This window comes from Dermacentor albipictus, chromosome 1, assembly GCF_038994185.2.
Source record: "Dermacentor albipictus isolate Rhodes 1998 colony chromosome 1, USDA_Dalb.pri_finalv2, whole genome shotgun sequence".
NCBI lineage: Eukaryota > Metazoa > Arthropoda > Arachnida > Ixodida > Ixodidae > Dermacentor > Dermacentor albipictus.
In genome coordinates, this window is record NC_091821.1 from 179,070,608 (window position 1) to 179,091,838 (window position 21,231).

Consider the following 21,231-nt stretch of genomic DNA (forward strand, 5'->3'; position numbering starts at 1 on the left):
CACTGTCATGCTCATGCTTATAACGCGCGTGCCGTTCGTGACTGGAAAGTACAGGGCTCGCCGCGTTAAAGAAAGAAAATGCGGACACTAGGCTTGTTTTCCGATGCTCGCGTCAACTAACGGATGCATAGACCATGTTATGGTGAGAAACTCTATGAAAGGATGGGATTAACACTAGGCGTAACGTGTTTCCTTTTGCCAGTTTTCGCCGAGTGTCCCCTCTTGTTGAATTTGGGATACTGTTTCGAAAATAAACGTTTATTCCTTCTCCACCTTCCTCCATAACTAGCACCATCTATGACTAGCACCCTCCACATGGCCTCCAAAACTTGGAGGCGCGCGTCGCATGTTTTTGGCTCGACACTGGCGACACCAATCACGTATTTTGGCTCCCAAAGTCGCTTCCGCCGCGTTCAACCAACAGAAGCATGGCCTTTAAGACCTGCATTTAGCTTCAGAGGACGCCACGCTATGAGCCGTCGACTTGTACACTACCGTGCACCGTATGACAAGTCTTGTGTTACAAGTGTCTCAAATATTTATTCAACTCAATTTATAGATGTTATTCAAAGCACAAAACATTACTAGGTGACAAAATACACATTTAATTAATTTTTGGACTCTTTGGCATTCTTCAGCGCCGTCAGTTTATGCGCGAGCTTGACTTCGGTTACGAAGCCAACCATTAGCCTCCGAGCCGGCCGAGCTTCAGCATTCGGCCAGTTCGGCGTGCTTAAAATTGTGTTGTCATTGCGTGCTTGCTAGACAGCGGGATTCGTTGCTGCTTTAGTTTAAATCATGGGCACTGCACGATATGACCGGGCAATCACTGTATTTTCCCCTGATGGTCATCTTTTTCAAGTCGAGTACGCTCAAGAAGCCGTAAAAAAGGGGTCTACAGCGGTAAGCATTTTCCGCCTCTTGTAGGGATGCGTTTAGCATATCCGGCCTAAATGGTATTGAAAAGCGGCGCCTGTATGAAGGGGCTTGATGTGTTTTGTGTAAAAAGGAATTACGACTAAAAATAAAGTGATAAGAAGTGGTATAAGCTGCCTGCATCGTACGAGTTCCTGGAGACGTCACTGTGTGGTTCTTCCCCAATGTTCTAGGTTGGCATCAAAGGTGCAAATATAGTTGTCCTTGCCGTGGAAAAGAAATCTGTGGCCAAATTACAGGAGGAACGGACAGTGCGGAAGATCTGTCTTCTCGATGACCATGTTGTCATGGCCTTTGCAGGTAAACATTTTCGTATTCCATTACTCAGTATAGTTGAAGCCTGGTCGCATGAATTGTTGTTTATACTTCTGTAAAGGACTTACTGCCGATGCAAGAATACTGATTGACCGAGCGAGGGTGGAATGTCAAAGCCACAAACTCACTGTAGAAGACCCCGTCACGCTGGAGTACATCACTCGTTACATCGCCCAGTTGAAACAGGTATGCTTGCTTCACAATATTTCACTGTGTTGCATTCTGAAGTGAAGACGTTGGAAACAAAGATGCCAATTTGCCTGTACAAATTTCGTTTAGTTTAGCATTACTCCAATGCTGCTGGACAACCGCACGCAATAGCTTAGATTCTTTCCCCCCCCCCCCCCAAATATTTCTGGCACTGGCACTACCAAAGTGGCAGTAGCGCCTGATATTAAGTTACTGCCACTGTGGTCCTGGATTGTCCATTGAAATGGATGATCTACAATGATCTACAAAGCAGTAGCACTGCTTGAGGAGTGTGAGTAAATAGGCAAAATACTTATGTGGAGCGCAGTAGAGCAATATTGTGAAAATAAAATATGAGAAGCATCAACCTTCATGAAAATATAACTAATGTTAAATGGCAACTTTTGGATTGAGCAAAAGAAAAAAAAAGTTTTGCTGTTCTAAATATACAAGACTACAGTGTCAAGCAGACGTCAAACAGTAAGGGATGACGTCTGCGCCCTAAGCGTAGGTGATGCTGTTGCATACATCACACCTTTCATTATTGATGCTGCATCCATGTGCATCCCACAAAGAAAAGGGATGACTACAAAACGGCTTGTTCCATGGTGGAATGAGGAATGTCGTAATAGTTCTGTGGAAACCCGCAAGGTGGAGAGAGAAGTAATTAATAAAGGAAAAGTGAGACATCCACCCAAACATAGCTAAGTGCTGCAAAGGAAACCCATACGGGTTCTTCTAAAGGAAAGCTTCACAGTTGAAGAAAAATTCATCCTGGCCCGGGACCACAGCGGCTGCCCCGGAAAGGTGGTGGCCCTGGGTTTGAGTCCCAGACCAGGACAAATTTTTCTTCAACTGCAAATCTTTTCTTTTGAGGAACCCGTATGGTCCAATAAAACTTGGTGCTGGGCTAGTTGGTGATGCATTCTTTAAAACTGAAGGTAGCGCTGTGCTCGTCCTATTTAGCACTACCTTCAGTTTTAAAGAACCTGTATGGGTTTCCTTTGTAGTACTTAGCTACGTTTGGGTGGATGTCTCATTTTCCCTTTATTAATTACTTGTCTCCACCTTGCAGGTTTCCGCAGAACTATTACGTCAAACTCTTGCCTTTGCTTCTGAGTTATTCATAAATTCGACTTCGCCTGCTATGTGCTAGCCGCCTGGTTAGCTCAGATGGTAGAGCGGCTGCCTCTGATAGGTGGTTGTCCTGTGTTCAAGTCCTAGACCAGGATGAAGTTTTCTTCAACTGCGCTGCTTTTCTTTTGAGGAACCCATATGGGTTTCCTTTGTAGCACTTAGCTACGTTTGGGTGGATATCTCATTTTTACTTTATGGCGCTCTTTGGCCACACCTGGCCCTTGCGCCGTTCAACATCATATATTCATTCATTCATTCATTCATTTTTACTTTATTAATGGAATGAAGAATGTAGGAAAGCGCCTAAGCAGCAAAACAAAGTGTAGGGAGTCCTTTGCGATTTTCCAACTGTGAAAAACCTAGATTCAAGCATGTAAAATCGCAAAGAATAAGGACATGTGAACAGACTAGGAGAGAAAGTTATTAAAAGTGTATCTCTGGTATGAACTATTATACAGAGGAGTGAAAAATATGGAGTAGTTAGAATAAAAGGCCAGCAGTCAAACCTATTACCTTTGATAAGCACTGAGGGAGATAGTCTCAAAGACCAGGCAGATTTTCTGGCTGCACATTTTTAAAACATCTCCATTTCTTTACACTATTCTTAAACATTCGTTAGATGCAAACAACGAGCAGAACAACAGCCTTTGGATCAGAAATGCGCGCCAAATGAGGCACACAACAGTTCATTTAACTTAGCTGAGCTCCAGGCATCCCTGAACTGTTGTAATAACTCTGCTTCAGGGTTATCAAATCATCTATGATGTCATGAAGCACTTATACACTGAAACCCAGAAAGCTCTCCCATCTCTTTTCAACACTATATGGTCTTCAGGATATATCCCATCCTCTTGGAAGGAGGCAGTTATAATTCCAATTTTCAAAGAGGACAAGGACCTATCTTTATCCACCAGTTATAGGCCTATAGCATTGATGAGCTGCCTTTGCAAGTTGTTCAGAAAGATGGTAAATTGGCGCCTACTGCATATTCTGGAGAGCAACAGCCGGATGTCATTATCAGTGTTATGAAACTTGATCTGACTAGTATAAACGACAGTCCTGCAGCGACACGAACTGCTGCAGACAACAGTGCAAGGTGAATTGATGGTGCAGTTAAACTACTGCAGGCGGCGCGAGGTGCACTGATTGCTGCGATCATTATTGGCCGTTATCGCTCATTAGCACCTTTGCCATCTGCATCGAACCATTATCAACTGTGATCAACCAAACTACGATGCGGCTGCATATGGCATGGCCGTGCAGGCCCTATCTTGAAAGTGATCTGCGATGAGGACAGAGTGCGCCGAGTGCTGATAGTTTCGTGTGTTCTGTGTTCTCGCCACTTATTTCTTGTTAAAGCGGATGCGCGCACCCTATCTTGAAAGGGATCTGCAACGGGGACAGAGTGGGCCAAGTGCTGATAGCTTCGTGTGCACTGTGTTCTCGCCGCTTAGCTTGCATTGAAGTGAGAGTCAGCATGTAGGCCAATTAGCTCGCTGCTGTAGGCCCTATCTTGGAAGTAATCATCCTACGTGATGGACGGATGGGTTTCCTCGTTGAACAGGCATAGAAATGCTTATGCATTTAATAAATTGCTTGATCCATACCAGTGCAGTTTCACGGATGGCAGATCGACAACTGACCATCTACTCCACGTTGAGGCAAATATTAGGGATGCCTCCATTCATAAACAATACTTATCTGTATTTTTAGACATCGAGATCTCTCGGCACTGGGTGTCTGCAGTAGCAGTTGATCATTATTGAAGGCTACCTGTCTGACTGCACATTCCATATAAAAGTTGGCAATGCTTTTTCCAGACCCTTCACCCAACAGACTGACGTACTGCAAAGTGGAGTGCTTAGTTGCGCATTCTTTGTTGTGAAAATGAATTCATTTTATACAGTCATTCCACACACCATGTTTTATTCCATGTACGTTGACGATGTACAGATAGGTTTTAAATCCTGTAATATTGCTATCTGCGAGTGGTAGGTGCAGCTTAGATTAAATAAGTTTTCTGAATGTGCAAATGGAAGTGGCTTTAAAGTGGCAATGACATGCAAGCAATATTCAAGCAACGCGTCGTGGTCTGAAGCAGTCATATGCACACAACATTGTGAAAAAATGTAGCAACAAATTTACATTGCTGTCTGAATTAATACAATCGTGCACTCGTAAAGAATCGCAAACGTACCATGAGGCCAGTGCTTTAACAAAGGTGTATTAGTGCTACCTTTAATATGCTGTCATCTCCAGTGAAAATCAGTTCCATGACACCAGCATGAAATGCTGTGGTGCCATCTGGTGAGGAAAACTCAACACTTTTGCGGCTCTCAGTGGGGTCTCAGGCCTAACAGCGTCAAAACAACTGATCTACCTGCTGTGGTTGCCTAGTGGCTGTGGTGTTGGACTGCTAAGCATGAGCTTGCAGGATTGAATCCTGGCCACGGCGGCCGAATTTCGATGGGGATGAAATGCGAAAACTTGCGTGTACTTTGATTTAGGTGCACGTTTAAAAACCCCAGTTGGTCCTAATTATTCCGGAGCCCCCCACTACAATGTGCCTCCTAATCGAATCGTGGTTTTAGCGCCTAAAACCCTATAATTTAATTTAAGAGCTGATCTCAATAATAATGACAAAACAATGCCAATATTTTGTCCTTTGCTTGAGATGAGACAAAGTGATGGCTGATTTAACTATTTTTTTTCTGTCACGGTAGAAAGCAAATTACAATTAGATAGAAGTGGGCGAACTGGTTGCTGCTATGTTGTGCAACCACACTATCACTGCTCGGATTGCAGGGCAGCAAGTGAAATTTTATGGCTCGCCAAAAACCGGGGACGTGACAAGCTACAGCGACAGATTGCCCTCCACGATGGCAAAACCTGTCGCTTGTCGACGTTGCTCGAAAATTGCGTGGATGTGTTTAGGCCTTGCACTTGCATACTCTTGCATACTCTTTACACACAAGAGAGGCATCTTGCCAGTCCCAAGTATTGCAATCAATGGAGATTCGCTCTTTGTGAGCAGTGAGCATAAGTTTTTAGGGATCATTTTAGATTCTAAACTGGCGTTGATTCCTCATCTTAAGTATCGGAGGACAAAATGCCTGAAGGCTATGAACCATTTAAAAATTCTGTTGCGCCCGACTTGAAGTAGTGATTAGAAGTGTCCCTTAAACTTGTATAGCAGTCTTGTCTGCTCGGATATTGATTATGGAGCTATAGTTTGATTCTTAACGCCAAGTGCATTAAAAAATCATAGACCCTGTTCACCACCTGGGTATCCGTCTCGTGACTGGTGCTTTCAGGACAAGTCCGATCCATAGCCTCTATGTAAAGTTGAATCAGTGGCCACTTCATCTGCAGCAGTCATATAACAGTTTTACGTATTTTCTGAGAGTACACGCAAACATTAACACCCTTCTTATTCAACTATAAAAGATATGACCACTGCCACACACTTTTATAACCGACCTGCAGCGAGAAAGCCGTTCTCGTTTTGTGTAAGTAACTGTAGTGAGGAAAAGGGTGTTTCGCTGTTTGAACATCGTCTTATGGCCCCAATGACTATGTTACCGCTGTGGCAGTGGCATCTCTTAGATCGTGACGCATAGTTTGTTGAGGTCACTAAGCATGCTCTAGAGATGCACATTATAAGGCATTTCCTAGAACTTCAGGCAAAGTACTCGCGCTCAGAATTTTATATAGATGCACTAAAATCACATACCAGTGTGTCTTATGCAGCAGTTGGTCCCTCCTTTATAGAATTTGAAATTCTGCACCCTAAAATAAGCATCTTCACAGCAGAGGCCTACGCAATATTATCTGCTGTAAAACACATCAGGAAATTAAAGCTACAAAAGGCAATTGTATACACTGGCTCCTTAAGCGTTGTGAAAGCTTTAATATCCTTGCATAAACACAAAAATCCTGTAATCAATAATCTTTATTTGCTGCTATGTGCTACTTCTTCATCTAACCAACATTAGAATATGTTGAGTGCCTGGACATAGACGTATTGAAGGCAACATGCTTGCAGATGAAATTGCCACATCCATAGCAATGAAATCTAGCAACACTTCCATAGCTGTTCGTGCCATGGACCTTAAGTCATTTTTGCGCAGAAAACTAAGAAGCCATTGGCAACGAACCTGGGACACTGAAACGTCAAGTAAGCTGCATTTATCAGGGTGTCTACCAACCGGGAAAACCGGGAATTCTCAGGGATTTTGAGTAGTCTGGAAAAACTCAGGGAAAACTCAGGGAATTTGTGCTTCTATCAGGGAAAATTAGCTGTAATTTTTTTAGAGGGTCAAAAGTCGCGGTAATGCTGGCTCGAGAAACAGACAGGACTCGTAACGAATCGTCGTCGGCTGGAGGAGTTGCCAGTGTACAGTCAACGACCGACTTTCCGGATTCCCGATAACTCGGACGGCTTCGCGGCACCACCACGTACCGCAAAGAGTCAATGTATCATAACGTCTGAAAATTCAGACGCAAGAACTCTTCGCCGTCCGATTTTCTAAACGTTTTGCGTGATCGCAGCTCCGAGACGGCATTAATGAAAACCATCACCGCTGCTATTTTGATTACCTCGCCGCCTTGAACCGGTGCTCTCGCACGCAGATGCGCTGGCAGCCGTGGCCACCGCTGCGGCAACGGTAGTCCTAGCTGCTTCGACGTTCGCTGTTAAGCTTCTTGTCGTTCGGTGCCGTGTTTTTTCATTTCTCCGCTGACAGCAATAATTTTGTCTTGGAAGCTCGGAAAGCACGGCGCATTGCATAATGCTCTTTCCCGAAAGTCTGCTTCGCCTCATCACAGTCGTGTCACGCGGTGAAGCGTACAAGCGTAGGAAGGAGCAATTGTCGCGGGACACTGTATGTATTTCTTAATTTTACACGTGTGCACTCGCCCTCACCTGTCACAGTAGGAGCACCGATATACCTAATAAGTGCACTGACAGGCATTCAGAGCTTTTTCAGACGTACATGTGTCGATTTTAGCCCTTAAGGGCAGTAAAAGACATGAATTTATTTTTTCGGACTGCCTGATTTTTCGGAAGTTTTCGCGGCCCCTAGGGGGTCTGAAAAATTGGACGTTGACTGTAAATTGACCAAGAGTATTCTTCAAATGGTCCGTGGGGCGAACGCGCGGCGAACGCGCGGCGAAAGGAGGACGAGAACAGAAAGGATCGACGCACTGAGGAATGAACGACCACTTCTTTGAAGGAGCCTGCGCTCAAAAAACAAATTGTTGGCTGATGCTGAGATGCAGGTGTCCCTCATCCAAACCAATATAAACTCTTTAAAGCAGTGAAACACAACACTGAGGCATCTTGTGCGAGCTGAGAGTATGTCAGGACAGTTGCATGACACTGAGCATGCTATCAGTTCATGGAAATAGCTCATATTCGAAAATGTTTGCTTCTGTATGCATCTCCTTTTTATTTGTGCTAGAGAATGTCCAACTCGATTTGAAAATTTTTTCGAAGACATTTTATTTGCTGTGCATTTTAATAACCCCTCCCTTATATTTTTTTGAATAACATAAACACTACTCCTTAGTATTCAAATTGGATTAAGTCGGTTTTTTTTTCAAATTTTTTTCATATGCTTACTAGAGAGTGACAGCATAGGGCGATATGGTTTCAGCACGTCTTGACATAAAACATAGTTCTGCATCACTCAGGGAATTTTGCAAAAGCACTCAGGAAAAACCTGGAAAACTCAGGGAATTTGGAAATGTCAACTTGGTAGACACCCTGAAAATTTATTTAAGACAGATCTGGGAAATTTGCTTCCAATAACGAAAATACGTCGGACTGAGGTAATTTTCTGCTGACTTAGAATAAGCCACCCATATGAAACATATTCTTACCTGTTGACCAGTGACGAAACTGCTGTCTGCAGCAAATGTGGTGATACGCTTACCGTCCTCCACATCTTGGAGTATCTGGAAGCAGACACTAAAAGAAGAAAGCACTTTTCTTTCGCCTGTCGACAAATCTTAATACATCTGACAGTAAAGCCGTTTTGAACCTTTTACACAATGCTGACACTTTGCAAGTCATAAAGCCAAGAGATTCGTAGCACATCCTCTCATTGGAGGCTGCTGCTGTAATACGCTTTTGTAGAGCACGTGCTTTCAGGCCGTTGCATTTTAAGGGTCCTGCCGAGGCATTAGTGCTACTGACACCCATAGCTTTTGTTTATCATCCCCTCATTGCACATCATTTACGACCACAGCACATCACACACTTTGCATGTCATCATCATAGTTTTAATACATAAATATTTGATGTGCTTTACATGTATTTAAGCCTCTCTCTGTACAGTCGTGTTATACCTACCCTTTGATATTCAGAGTTCATGCACCATTGACAGCTAATTATCATTGCCTTGGCACTCTTTGGCCACACCTGGCTCTTGTGCCAATAACATCCCATAATCAGTTGATCATCGATTCAAGTAGTAATTGTGTAGACAGGGACTTTTCCCTGGCGATGATAGCTGCTGCATGATGCTGCCATCCTTTATGTGGCTCCCTGATAATGTGGGTCACACAACAGCTTTTTATTATCAATGTGTACTAGTTTGTAAACAGGAGCCATGACTAGTTTGCAATGCAGAGCAAGCAAATGCTGAGTAAATGTATACGAGACCAACAGTAATTCCATTATAAAAAAATCTTAGAAGCCCTGTTCGGATGTACAATCACCTACATTGTGCCTGCACTGGCATTCATAGATGAATCATGAAAATCATGCAGTGTTATGGAAATATTGAGGGCAGTCAGCAGAGCACTGAGGAAAGTGTTTCTGAAGAGTAAACATTTCACAGCACTATATTGATTTTCAAAACTATTTTTCACAGCTCTTTAATGTTACTCCCTGCAGTTAAAAGTGGTGTGGGCCCACTCTGGTCATTAGCAGGTGACATGTCCACAGATACGCATTTACGTCAGAGTATATTCAGACAAGCACATATGTTGGAGTACTTTCTTTGGCATTCTAAAAGTGGTTGTTATGCACATTGGTTATGGCACTTCTTTTTATTTTGTGTCCTTGTAGTTGCACTTGGCTGTGACTAGGCTCCTGAAGTTAAGGTGTTTCCCTAAAAAGGTCTATATGATAGCCTAAAATAAATTGTGTCATTGAAAACGTTTCTGCTGTTTTCTCTATGTTGTTGGACAAAATGTATTGTTCAAGTAATGTAGTTGCTTCTAGAGCTAGACATGCAGCAAGTGGCTATGTGTGTGTTTTTGTGGCTTATAAATATATTTGTTGTTCAGCACTGGACAGGTCTCGTGCACACCTGCCCTGCGGCAGTGAGTGTGCCAGAGCTGCAGTTCCTCAGGATCCCATTCAATATGTTTTCAGGCCTGGGTGTAGCATAAATGACTATCCCAGTGAAGTACTTTTGTATGCATTTTAATAATTACTTTTAATGAGTATAAAAGAAGCATGCTACTAATTCTGCATTAACCCTTCATATCTATTTGTGCACTTCCTTGTGCTCATGCATGTGTGTGCATGCATTTGCACCCAGGTCTTTGTGTGCAGAGGTAATCTTGCTGAAACTGACTCCGATAACTTTTTTTTTCTAGAGGTACACACAGAGTAATGGCCGACGACCGTTTGGGATCTCTGCTCTTATTGCTGGGTTTGACTTCGATGGCACACCTAGGCTCTTTCAGACTGATCCATCTGGTGTTTACCATGAGTGGAAGGTGGGTTTAATTTTTTATAAATTACCTTGTTTTTCTGCATTTGCAGCCATTCTTCTGCAGAGGCATAGTAACAACAAAGTTTGAAATACATTGCTGGTTCTTTTTCTAAAGCTGTGCACGCTGTCTATTGTTCGTATGTAATGATGTCAGTGCAATCCTATGTCTTAACATTATTAGAGAGTCAGTCTATCTGCTTTTAAAGGGCAACTCCAGCAATTTTTCTTTGTCAGTGGACGTTGATGAAATTCACTGGGTACGTTCCTCTGAACACTTCCGTTATGTCCTCAAGAAATTCAGATTTCATAGTTGCACAATTTTTTTACAAATGAATTTAATTGATTGGCTCGAACACCCTACCTTATCTCATCCTCAGTTACAGACAACATTGTGTATGACGTCAGGAGTGTTCCACACAGAGAATGCCGGGATCATGCAGATGGCAGTGACGAAAGCGTGGAGGAGTCTACGATCGTGAGCTAATGCTTGGCGTGAGAAGTTGCAGTCGCGAGAAGTTGCGCTTCCTGTAGACGAGCAAAAGATGGGTGGCAAGTTGTGTTGCGTTGTTGGCTGCGTAAACTTCATCTGTTGCCATCTGCACACAGTTAAAGCTGATGCCGATTGTGTTCAGCCGAGGTTAAGCCCATCACAGTCGCCGACTTTGTGCATCTACTGTGTTGGCAGACCTGAGCGACTAACCTAAAGCTAATTAAGCCATTAGGATGAAGAAAGCTGCTTCTGTATTTCAGTTATGACCATACATATTTAAAATAAGGCATTCCTAATTTCGTACAGTGCACACACAAAAAGCTAGAAGCGACACGACGCGCTATCAACATCCATACATTGCTGTTCTCGAACGTGGCCAGTTGCACTCGCTGGTGCTTCCATAAATTAAATGTGACTACATACATGGGTGTATTATTACCTGTTGTGATGCTGACTCATTGTTTAACTTCCAAGGTGCACTGTTTGCCTTGTATCCTAAACGGGCAGCAAGCAGAGGCCTCTTCGATACAGCAGCGTAAACAACCACATCATTCAGCTACCAACAGTGTCAATACTGGCACAGGCATTTCCGTGAGAAAACTACCATATTTACTCGAATCTAACGCGTACTTTTTTTTGCGATAAAACGGGTCCAAAAATTGTGTGTGCGTTAGAATCGAGTATGACCCTAAATCTGTGTTACCATATCGCCATCGGTATTTCGAAATAGCCGCTTTGCACACGCTTTGAGCCTAGCTGCCGTAGCTTCCTCCATGCGCTGTAGTATGTGTGCTTAGGTTAGTACACTGTCCATCTTCCCGTCTTCTGCATTTGCTCTGTAAGCAAACTTTATTTGCATTGCGAATTTTCACAGAACTCATTAGCTTATTCTGTTTTCCCGCTTTCACCCTACTGTCTGCTAGCATCCTGGTTGTCATATTTAGTACAGTGGCTGCCCTGGACCCCGCAGGGGCGTCTGCATAAGCAGATGTTCAGTGTGTTGCGACGCCATGGACCTGAGCACGTGGGGTTTGAACCCTCCCACATGTAGTCACGCACGGCTTACCCATATACAGGGAGAAAGGGGATCCTGGGGGTTGAGCCAATGCCGGGTGTTTGCACCTTTAAGGCCCCTCAGAGGAGGCAACACATCCCTTTGGCCTTCACCTCACATAGACGGCACCCCTGGACTGACCCATCCCGGGGAAATTGGCAGTTGCCTTTTCCTGTCTCTCTCTCTCTCCAACAATTGTCTTTCTCTCTCACTTTCAATTTTTCTTGTCACTTCTTTTTACTTCCGATCTTCCCGGCAGCAAGGGTTAACCTTGTTTGAGATAACCAACCTTGGTTATAACATATTCGGTTATAGTGGCTGTGTGCTGCTGGCATTGGCAGATCTTGTTTCTATGCACATTGTTGGGCTCCACGGTGGGCAGCTGGCACTGCTGCCAGTATCGGTCCAATCTGTATAGCTTCCTCATTCCCCAAACTCCCTGAATGCCCTTTTGCAAAAAGAGGGTGCACCGATGAAACTTTCAACTTTTTCATTAAGCTCAGTGAAATGTTCCCACATTTCCACATGATTCACAACAAATCCCCTGACAACACCGTAAAAACAGTATCACCTTTTGTTGTTGCAAAATGCCTTACCAACACTCTGGGCTGCAGATACAGAGTCACAAAAATGACCAGTGGTGACCTCCTCAAAATCCACGACAAACCTCAGCATGCAAAACTCTGAAAATTTATCATGTTTGACGACACCCAAATTTCTGTAAGCCCTCATCATTCTATGAATAGCACGTGAGGGGTAGTATCAGATCAGGACTTGCTAGACTTGAGTGAAACAGAGCTCCTTGAGGGTTGGGAGGAGTATTGTGCAACAAATGTTCAGAGAATTAAAACTGCAAGAGAAGACAAAAAAATCGCAACAAAACACCTCATTCTTACATCTTGCACAAGTACTTTACCAGAGCACATTAAAACTAGCTGCACCAAAACTGGCTACACCAAAACCCTTGTTCGCCTGTATGTACCCAACCACAACAGTGCTTTAATTGTCAACGATTTGGTTATAGCTTACAGTCCAGCTGAGGCCACCTCGCCTGTGCCAATTGTGCTTAGAATGACCAGCTTGCAGACAATTGCAATGAAACACTGCACTGCGAAAACTGTGGTTGTGCAGCCAGCTCACTCACGTTCTTGTCCTACATGGAAACAAGAAAAGGACTTGATTACACTTAAGCTAAGTGAAAACATCTCGTTTCAGGAAGTGCGGAGGCGCGTTTCAGTTCTTCATACTGCAGGGTATGCTTAGGAAGTGTGCAAGGGGGCAACACCACAGCAGAAACTGGCATCAGCCACAAGCCCCCCAGGCGACAGCAGCCAGCACTGCTGCATCGTCTCTGAAGGAGAGCTTACTGGCCTCTGGGTTGGTTGCCTCCAAGGCCCTGCTTTTCGAGGCAAGGCCTACCCCCAAAACACCCCACTCGATTGAGCAGAAGTCCAGCGGCTCCCAGGAGTCGATAGACAAAACTCCAATCCAGGTGGCACAACCCCAGCGCCTCGAGAGGGGCGCAATTCTCATGACAGCTTCAAGAAAGACAAACCCCGGATCATGGGGCCTGGGAAGGCTCCCTAAGCGAACTTGACTCGTCTTGACACACAGCACAAAAACACTGACAATATAGATACAGTTGAACCTCGCTACAACGAAACTGACGGGGCGCGCGAAAAATTTCGTTAAAGCGAAATTTCGTTGAGGCGAAAACAGGCCAAAAACGCTGTCAGGTTGGACCACATAGTCCCAAAACATCATTTATTTCCAAAGAAGTCGGTCAGCTTCTTCTGCTTCTTTTTTTTTTGCCACGAGTGCAGTGGCGCGGCTTTCGCACTCGGTGAACAGTTGCATCGCGACGTCGTCATCGTGAGCACCGAAAAATCTGCGGATCACATCAAAAGCATCCATCACTTTTATTGCAGGTGGTGGCGCTAAGTCCTCCGCGTCGCTGTCATCATCCGATGATGCGTCGTTGTGGCGAACGCCCTCAATTATAGCTTCGTCACTCAGCTCCTCGTGAGCTAGCACTTCACTGTCAACAGCGATGTAGTCGCCGATGTGAACATCGGCCGGCACATCTCCGGAGTCCTGAAGGGCTGCCCATGCCGCATTGGCCTCTGTGGAGGGTGGAGCAATTGTACTGCAGCCTTCCTCGTCCGACGTGGAGTTCGCTGCCAGTTGAGCATCGGAGTGAAAGCCGGCGTGCACAAAACAGTTGTAGATGATACTGCGACTGGTTGCCGTCCACGCTGCTGAGACCATCTGTACAGCCATGTACAAATCCACTTCGATTGCCCGACCGGTGTCGATGTTTAACACCAGCCGCTGAATCAGTCGCTGTCGATAAGCGCTTTTAACGCTATTGATGATACCTTGATCCAGCGGCTGGATTAAAGCCGTGCAATTCGGCGGGAAGAATCTTACTTCCACGCTTTGAAGCTGAACGTCTTCAACGTTATGCGCTGAGCAATTGTCGATGAGCAAACAAACCTTACGTTTCTTTGCCGTCATGTCACGGTCGAAAGCGGTTAGCCACTCTTTGAAAACGGCCCGTGTCATCCAAGACTTCTTATTGGCAACATATTTGACGGGCAGGCTCTTGCCACCTTTGAAGCACCGCGGCTTCGCACTTTTGCCTATCACCAGTGGGCAGCGCTTGTCAGACCCGTCCATGTTGCAGCACAGGAGCACAGTCACACGCTTTTTGCTATGCTTCCCTCCGCTGCATGGCTGGCCCTTCATGTGAAGCGTCTTGGAGGGGAGGAGCTCGAAGAAAAGTCCCGTTTCATCGGCATTGTATATGTCTGATGTGGCATATTTCTCCATTAATTCCGGCACAGTAGCTGATGCCCAAGCAGATGCAGCGTCGGCGTCTGATGAGGCCGACTCCCCACACAGCACTTTAGCGACGATTTCATGCCTGGCCTTAAAACGGGTCAGCCACCCTGAGCTGGCTTTGAAATCATTGATGCCCAGCATACAGGCATAGCCAAGTGCCTTTTGCTGCAACATGTTTCCGCTGACCGGCATCTTCTTTGCGCGCACGTCGAGGAACCACGTGTACAGAGCCTTCTCAAGGTCCTCATGAGCCGCTTGCGTCAGCTTTTTCCGCTTCGCGGATGTCCCCGAAGAAAGAGCTTGCGCTATCGCGTCTTTCGACTTCAAGATCGTTGACAGCGTGCTCTGTGAGATGCCGAAGTCCGCTGCAACATCTCCCTTTTTCCTGCCACTGGATGCCGCGCTGATAATCCGTGCCTTCTCTTCAAGCGAGAGGAACTTCCGCTTTCTAGATGAAGTCGCCATGCTCGCATTCATTACAGCGCACTAGCAGCACAAGCACGAGTGAAAAAAACTAGGGCAAACGCGCTGCTGTTGCCAGGCTGCTGCGTCCTTTGGCAACGGATTGGTTGCGGCTCTGAATTGGATTGGAAGAAAACGGGAGCTTGCCCCCGCGCCTTGTCGCAAGGCAGCCAGCCCGATAGTCATCAACACCAAGCTATGGCGGTGATCATGTGCGTTTCAGTGAGTGGATTAGTTTGGTCCAGCGAATGTTTAGCGAAACAAAGCAGCGTGGGCCTATGGAAGTACATAGATGGGCGGCGATATGCTTGTTTTATTGTAAGATATATTTTTAAATCGAGCTTCGCATAGCAAAAATTTCGTTGAAGCGGAAACGCGCCCCAAAAATGGTTCGTTGTGATGAGAAATTTGTTCCATTACTTTGTATAGCGAGCTGACGGGGAATTGGAAATATTTCGTTGAAGCGAAAATTTCGTTGAAGCGACGTTCGTTGTAGCGGGGTTCGACTGTATACAAGTACTGCGCTGCAACGTGAGAGGTCTTCTCTCCACAACCTCGATGACATCAAAGAACTCGTACATCAATTTAATCCTAAGATGCTGTTTGTACAACAAACATACTTAAAACCTACCCAGACAGGCTTTCTGCCACAATTCACCATTTTTTGCTAGGACCATGCAATGCTAACGCCTTGTCCGGTGATGTTGCAATAATCATTAAGTGCGTAGTATGTCGGGCTTCAGAACTCCAGACGCCTCTTGAGGCAGTTGGGGTTCGAGCCTTATTGTTTGGAAAACTAGTTACCATTTGTTCTCACTACATACCACCTAATTATGGACCCTTTACAACAGAGCCTAAGGGATTAATAGATGGTGTGCGAGAACCTGACATACTAGTTGGTGATTTCAACGCACACAATACACTTTCGGGAGATTCGCGATGCGATACAAGGGGCCGAATCATAGAACAAGTCCTTTTTTCTTCAGGCACCTGCGTGCTACATAGGAAAGTACCTACATCTTATAGTCTAGCACATAATACATGCACAGTGAAACCTCGTTAAACCGTAGTTGGGCAGAGCTCGGAAAAAGTACGTACTAAACGGTAGTACTGCTTAAGCAAAATAGCGAGAGTTCGGCCACTTACCTGAAAAAAATGCGAGAGAGTGCGATGAAAGGGCAGAAAACATGCAGTATTTATTCACTTTGCATAACAAAAGGGTTATTTTTATTTGATGCTGCGGCAGGCTAGCAGCGACAATGGTGGCCTCAAACTCGCTCAAGCTATGAGCTAGCTTTTCCACCAGCCTCCTCTTCTCGACAAACACCTGCAGAAGGGCGACATAATGCACAGCATCTGCCACTGTCGAGCCTGAATCGCTCGTGCTGTCGCTTTCCGTGTCATCCTCATCACTGTCGTTAGGCGACACTTCGGCAATAACAGAGGCAACAATGGCAAGAAGTCGAACCTCGTAGCCAACGTATTTTCACGGTCTCAGCACATTACCAACTAACTTCTCCTTCGCATTCCAAATGCCACACACTGTAGTCAACGATAGATCCCTCTCGCGTGCCAGCACCGACTTCTTCATGCCATGTTCGACAGCAAACGATGTCACATTTTTCTTCTATGCTGAGCACCCGACTTGTCCTAGCTTGCACGACACCGCAACATGGGCCGCAACGCTCTGACACGGCGCCGAAATGATGCTGATGTTGATGTGGCTTCACCCTTCCAAGCAGCCTCTGCGTTTGCGCTTGAAGGCTGTTCCGATCTCTGAGGCTCATTGTTCTGCCGGGCCAACGTACCGCCACGATTTCGCTACGAAAAGTGGAAACACTATACGTGTTAACCGATACATACGCAATAAGCTAGTACAGTTTATGCAGATGCAAAATGCATTATGTTCAATGGCTGCTGAGCGAGGGATTTGACTTTACTACTTTTAAAATGAAACTACTACTTAAGTGGGTACGGTTTAATGAGGTTCTACTGTACTTTATCTATAGACTTAAACCGTAGCGTCCCTGACCTTAGTACCCTTTTTAGAATGGAATGTTTTTATGAGCCATTAGGACAGTGGTAATTTTCCTGTATGTCTTACAACTACAGAAGATGATCCTCCCCCACATGCCACTCAGTGGAAAATACATCTGCATACTGGGAAAGATTTAACCAAATGACACATATGCTTCGCAATGCTCTTAACGATTGCAATATAAACGATACTTATTTTACCGCTTTTATCATTGACACCATAGTATAGTGCATTCCACAAACGAATGAGACTGCAAAGAAAAAGTGCATGCCCTGGTGGAACAAAGATTGCAGGAACATGGGGGGAAAAAACAGAAAAAGGCTTGAGGCATGCTACTTCAGTCTACAACAACTGAAAACCTAATTAACTTAAAACATATAAAGTGCAAAGGAAGACGAACATAGTGCATTGCTAGAAGAAAAAGCTGGGGAAAATATGTCTCCAGCATTAATTCCTATACTCAAGAAGGAAAAGTATGGAACCGGCTGACAAAATTAATGGACCATCAGCTTACCGTCTGCCTTTGGTCGATGACCAAGGCTAATGCCCTTGGGCAACATTTCAAGCTTGCATCTAGCTCAGAACACTATTTCGAGTCATTGCTTAAGCAAAAACAATTAGCAGAAAGCAGACCGCTGAACAGGAAGTGTAATGAAAATGAACCTTACAACTGTCCATTTAGTGTTGCCGAGTTCAGAGCTTCCCTAAACAATTGTCAAAGCTCTGCTTCCAGAGCTGATAGAATTACGCATGAGATAATAAGGCACATTAGTTCTGTTTGAATAAAAAAGAGCTTTTACATCAACACTGATTTCCGAGCATTTACCTGGATTATTTTTGGTTAGGAAAACTACAATTTCTTCTGAATGTCTTATTAGGAAGGGATCTTGAAGACGAACTGGAGATAGCACATTATGCACCAAGGTTGAGACAATGTACGGCCACGTTCCTTTTTCAGAAATAATGGCTCGAAAAGGAACTTCTGGCTTATGTGTCTTAGCACTAAATAACATGTCGAGGTGCGATCCCTTGAATTTACTCCCGACACGAGGCGCTCAAGCAAATCAATTGCAGCTTTCTTTACTTTTTTTAAGTTGGTCCTTTTTTAAACAAAATTTTTGTCAATAGCAGTTTTAGCTCTTTGTGTGTACAATTCCTCGGGAACAACAACAAAGAAACCTTCTTTGTTGTTGTTCCAAACAACCTTAGCTGATGCTTGACGAAAAAACGCGGCACACCAGATAGGTTGTCTGACTTACAGGGCTGAGGTGCTGTCCTTGCGATCACATCAACACGCTCAGTCACACATCTTGGTCGAAAGTCTTCAGTGACCCAACGAGAAAGGTAGCTAGACAAGCAGACCTTTTTCGGAGGTGACAAATCAGGTTCACAGGCAAACTTTGGTCCCTTGTGCAGAGTATTTTCGATGTTTCCTGGGAGTTGTTGATTGCCGAGTACAAACACTTTTCTTTGGTCCCATGTAGTCTTATCCTTCTCCAGTAACGAAAGACGAGCATGGGCCCATAGGAGTTCCGTGGTTTGCTCCGCTATCCTAATTCATCCCCGAAAACATCTTCGTTGGCCTTCCGCAGTTGGGGCTCTCCCGCACAAAACTAGTAGCTTGTCCCTGAAGAAACGGACTCCGTCACCAGAGCTCCGAGTTCAGTATACGGGCCATCCTTCGGGAGTGTCCTGTTGAAGGATTCATGCTTGCAAAAATTGCTTGATTATCCAGAAGGCATCTGCCTGTTCTACAGTAGTACCATGCCACTGTTGGGGCTTTGCAAACAGTTATTGCAATCAAAGAAGCAACATTGGCATCACTAGAAAGGTTCACATTGAAAAGAGCCCTGTGTACAAGAAATGTAATGCAAAAGGATAGAAAGTTGGGCGAGTTGGTACGGTAACATGATCTTGGATTGTAGCGCGATCAACATAACATACCCCTCACACAACGGAACCAGCCGACTGTTGTTATATGGCAAGGCATGCATGGTTCATGAAACACATCAGTTCACTACAACTTCAAATTGAAACCCTGATGCAGTTTTTACAGTGCCAATTGCAATGCCTAAAGTATACTTAAGGCACGACAGCACAGCATAGGCTGCCTTGAAAATGAAAATTCAAGCATGTACTTTTTGCCTCACGTCTCGAACCTGCGTTGTTTAATTATTCAAACGGAAAACTATTCACTTCATCAATACATCAAAGAGAAACTCGCATACCCGCCTAATAAGGAAGGCACCACAAGCCTCACATGAATTCACTGGATTTTTTACCTCCACTGCGGAATAATGATATATCTTCAGTATGTCCGATACTACTGATAAGGCTTCGGATTCTTTCTGGCTGTAGGCCAAACGGTCCAAAAGGCATATTTCCCTTCAAAAATTTGGGCCGAGCAGCCTGTGTCAGTTCGCCAAACAGATTCATCATGTCTGTTCCTTGAGCAACAAGCCCCAATAAATTGCTCAAATGAGTTGAACGTGTAGCACAGAAAAGGGAATACATATTGGTATGTTCCTTTCCATATGCTGCCAATAGCTGTAAGCTTCAATTGGCTTTACTTCAAATTACCGCCACTTAAAGCTAACCGTTGAAGAATGGCCTAATTTTGAGAAGCATTTGAAGAAGCAAGTAGTGCTCGTAGAATTTAAACTGCATTGTTGCTCTTGCAGTGAATAAACAACGACAGCGTGATTAGTCCTCGTGTTACTGCCGAGTGATACTATGAAGAAATTCAAACATTCGTTATTATACCATGAACGTTGTGAGCAAATATGTTTTAGTGGATTAAAATTGAGGTAAATGTTGTAGAAGTCATAGAATGCCAGCTTTTCCGAGATGCATGTTGCATCACGGCAGGTATGATATTCTAATTGGATTCTTATGTTCCATGTTTTTGCATTTATGCTTTTATTATTCACGTGAGCTACCGCTGCAAAGTGTAGATCTGTGGGAATGGAAAACCGGCGGTGTCCTCTGTGCTCCTTCACCTGGCACTGTAGCGTTACCTTTGAAAAATATATTGTCTAGAAAATAAGCTTTTTGAATACATTTTCGTGAACGAAGACATTTAAAAATATATTTCTAGGCGGCCGTCATAAGTATACAAGCATAGGGAACGAGAGCAAACAAACGGAAACATTGCAGAAGGTGCCTGGACACTGCCCGAACTGCAGCAGACAGGTGCAAGTCCGTGCCCTGACGTTACGCGAGCGGTGCTTGTAGCGTCCCTGTAGGTCATTCTCTGGGCTAATAACACACAGCTCCAGGCCCTTGCATACAAATGCCCTGGTGAGGCAGTAGTGCTGCTTGAAAAATTACTAATAATTGAATGTTTAAATTTATACATCATTTGTATACATGGCCCACCTCACTCTAGACATTGCGATAGTTTTATTGCAATTATGTTTTATGCATTTATACAGCAATGAATTTTAGGTCTCTGTACAGCCACATTACATCTACTTACAGCTATTCACCAATCCATTGATCGCTCAATACCATTTCTTGGTGCTCTTTGGCCATACCTGGCCCTTACGCCATTAAACACGATAGATCATCATCACTGTCCTGGAAAGGCAATAGTGTCAGAAGCAACCCTGTAAATGTTTCTTCAGCTTTGGTACTTTCTTTCCGAGAAACCCATATGGGGTTTCATTTATAGCTTTGTTGTACTTTCGGGTGGATGCCAACTTTCCCTTTCATATGTGCGTTAAAAGAGGGGGAAAAAGATGTCATTTTGAAATATCTTTTAATCTATCAGCCTCAGAGAATGATCACACAGAAGGGGGGGGAGTCAACACTTGGAACGTTGGTATAACACGTTCATGTATTGTTGCACCAGAATGAATGAAATCAAACCTTGTTATAATTAAGTTGCATGAAATAATGAAATACCTGTGTTGTATCCTATATTCGTTATAAATGTACAGCCTTTTTCAAAAGTACACAGGCTGCTATACACCTCCATCATATTGTCACAAATTATAATGCGACATAACACTGCACTGGCTAAACAGCTAGTTAT

At 44.4% G+C, this 21,231-nt stretch overlaps 1 protein-coding gene across 1 annotated transcript in view; it reads left to right on the forward strand.

The window, feature by feature from the left end:
- Positions 1–675: 675 nt before the first annotated feature.
- Positions 676–21,231, forward strand: part of Prosalpha4 (proteasome alpha4 subunit) — a 31,783-nt gene continuing 11,227 nt past the window's right edge. The window contains exons 1-4 of the mRNA XM_070530012.1: positions 676–903; positions 1,110–1,236; positions 1,313–1,437; positions 10,189–10,311. Of these exons, the coding sequence (XP_070386113.1) occupies positions 799–903; positions 1,110–1,236; positions 1,313–1,437; positions 10,189–10,311 (480 nt within the window). The 5' untranslated portion in view covers positions 676–798. The remainder of the gene's footprint in view (positions 904–1,109; positions 1,237–1,312; positions 1,438–10,188; positions 10,312–21,231) is intronic.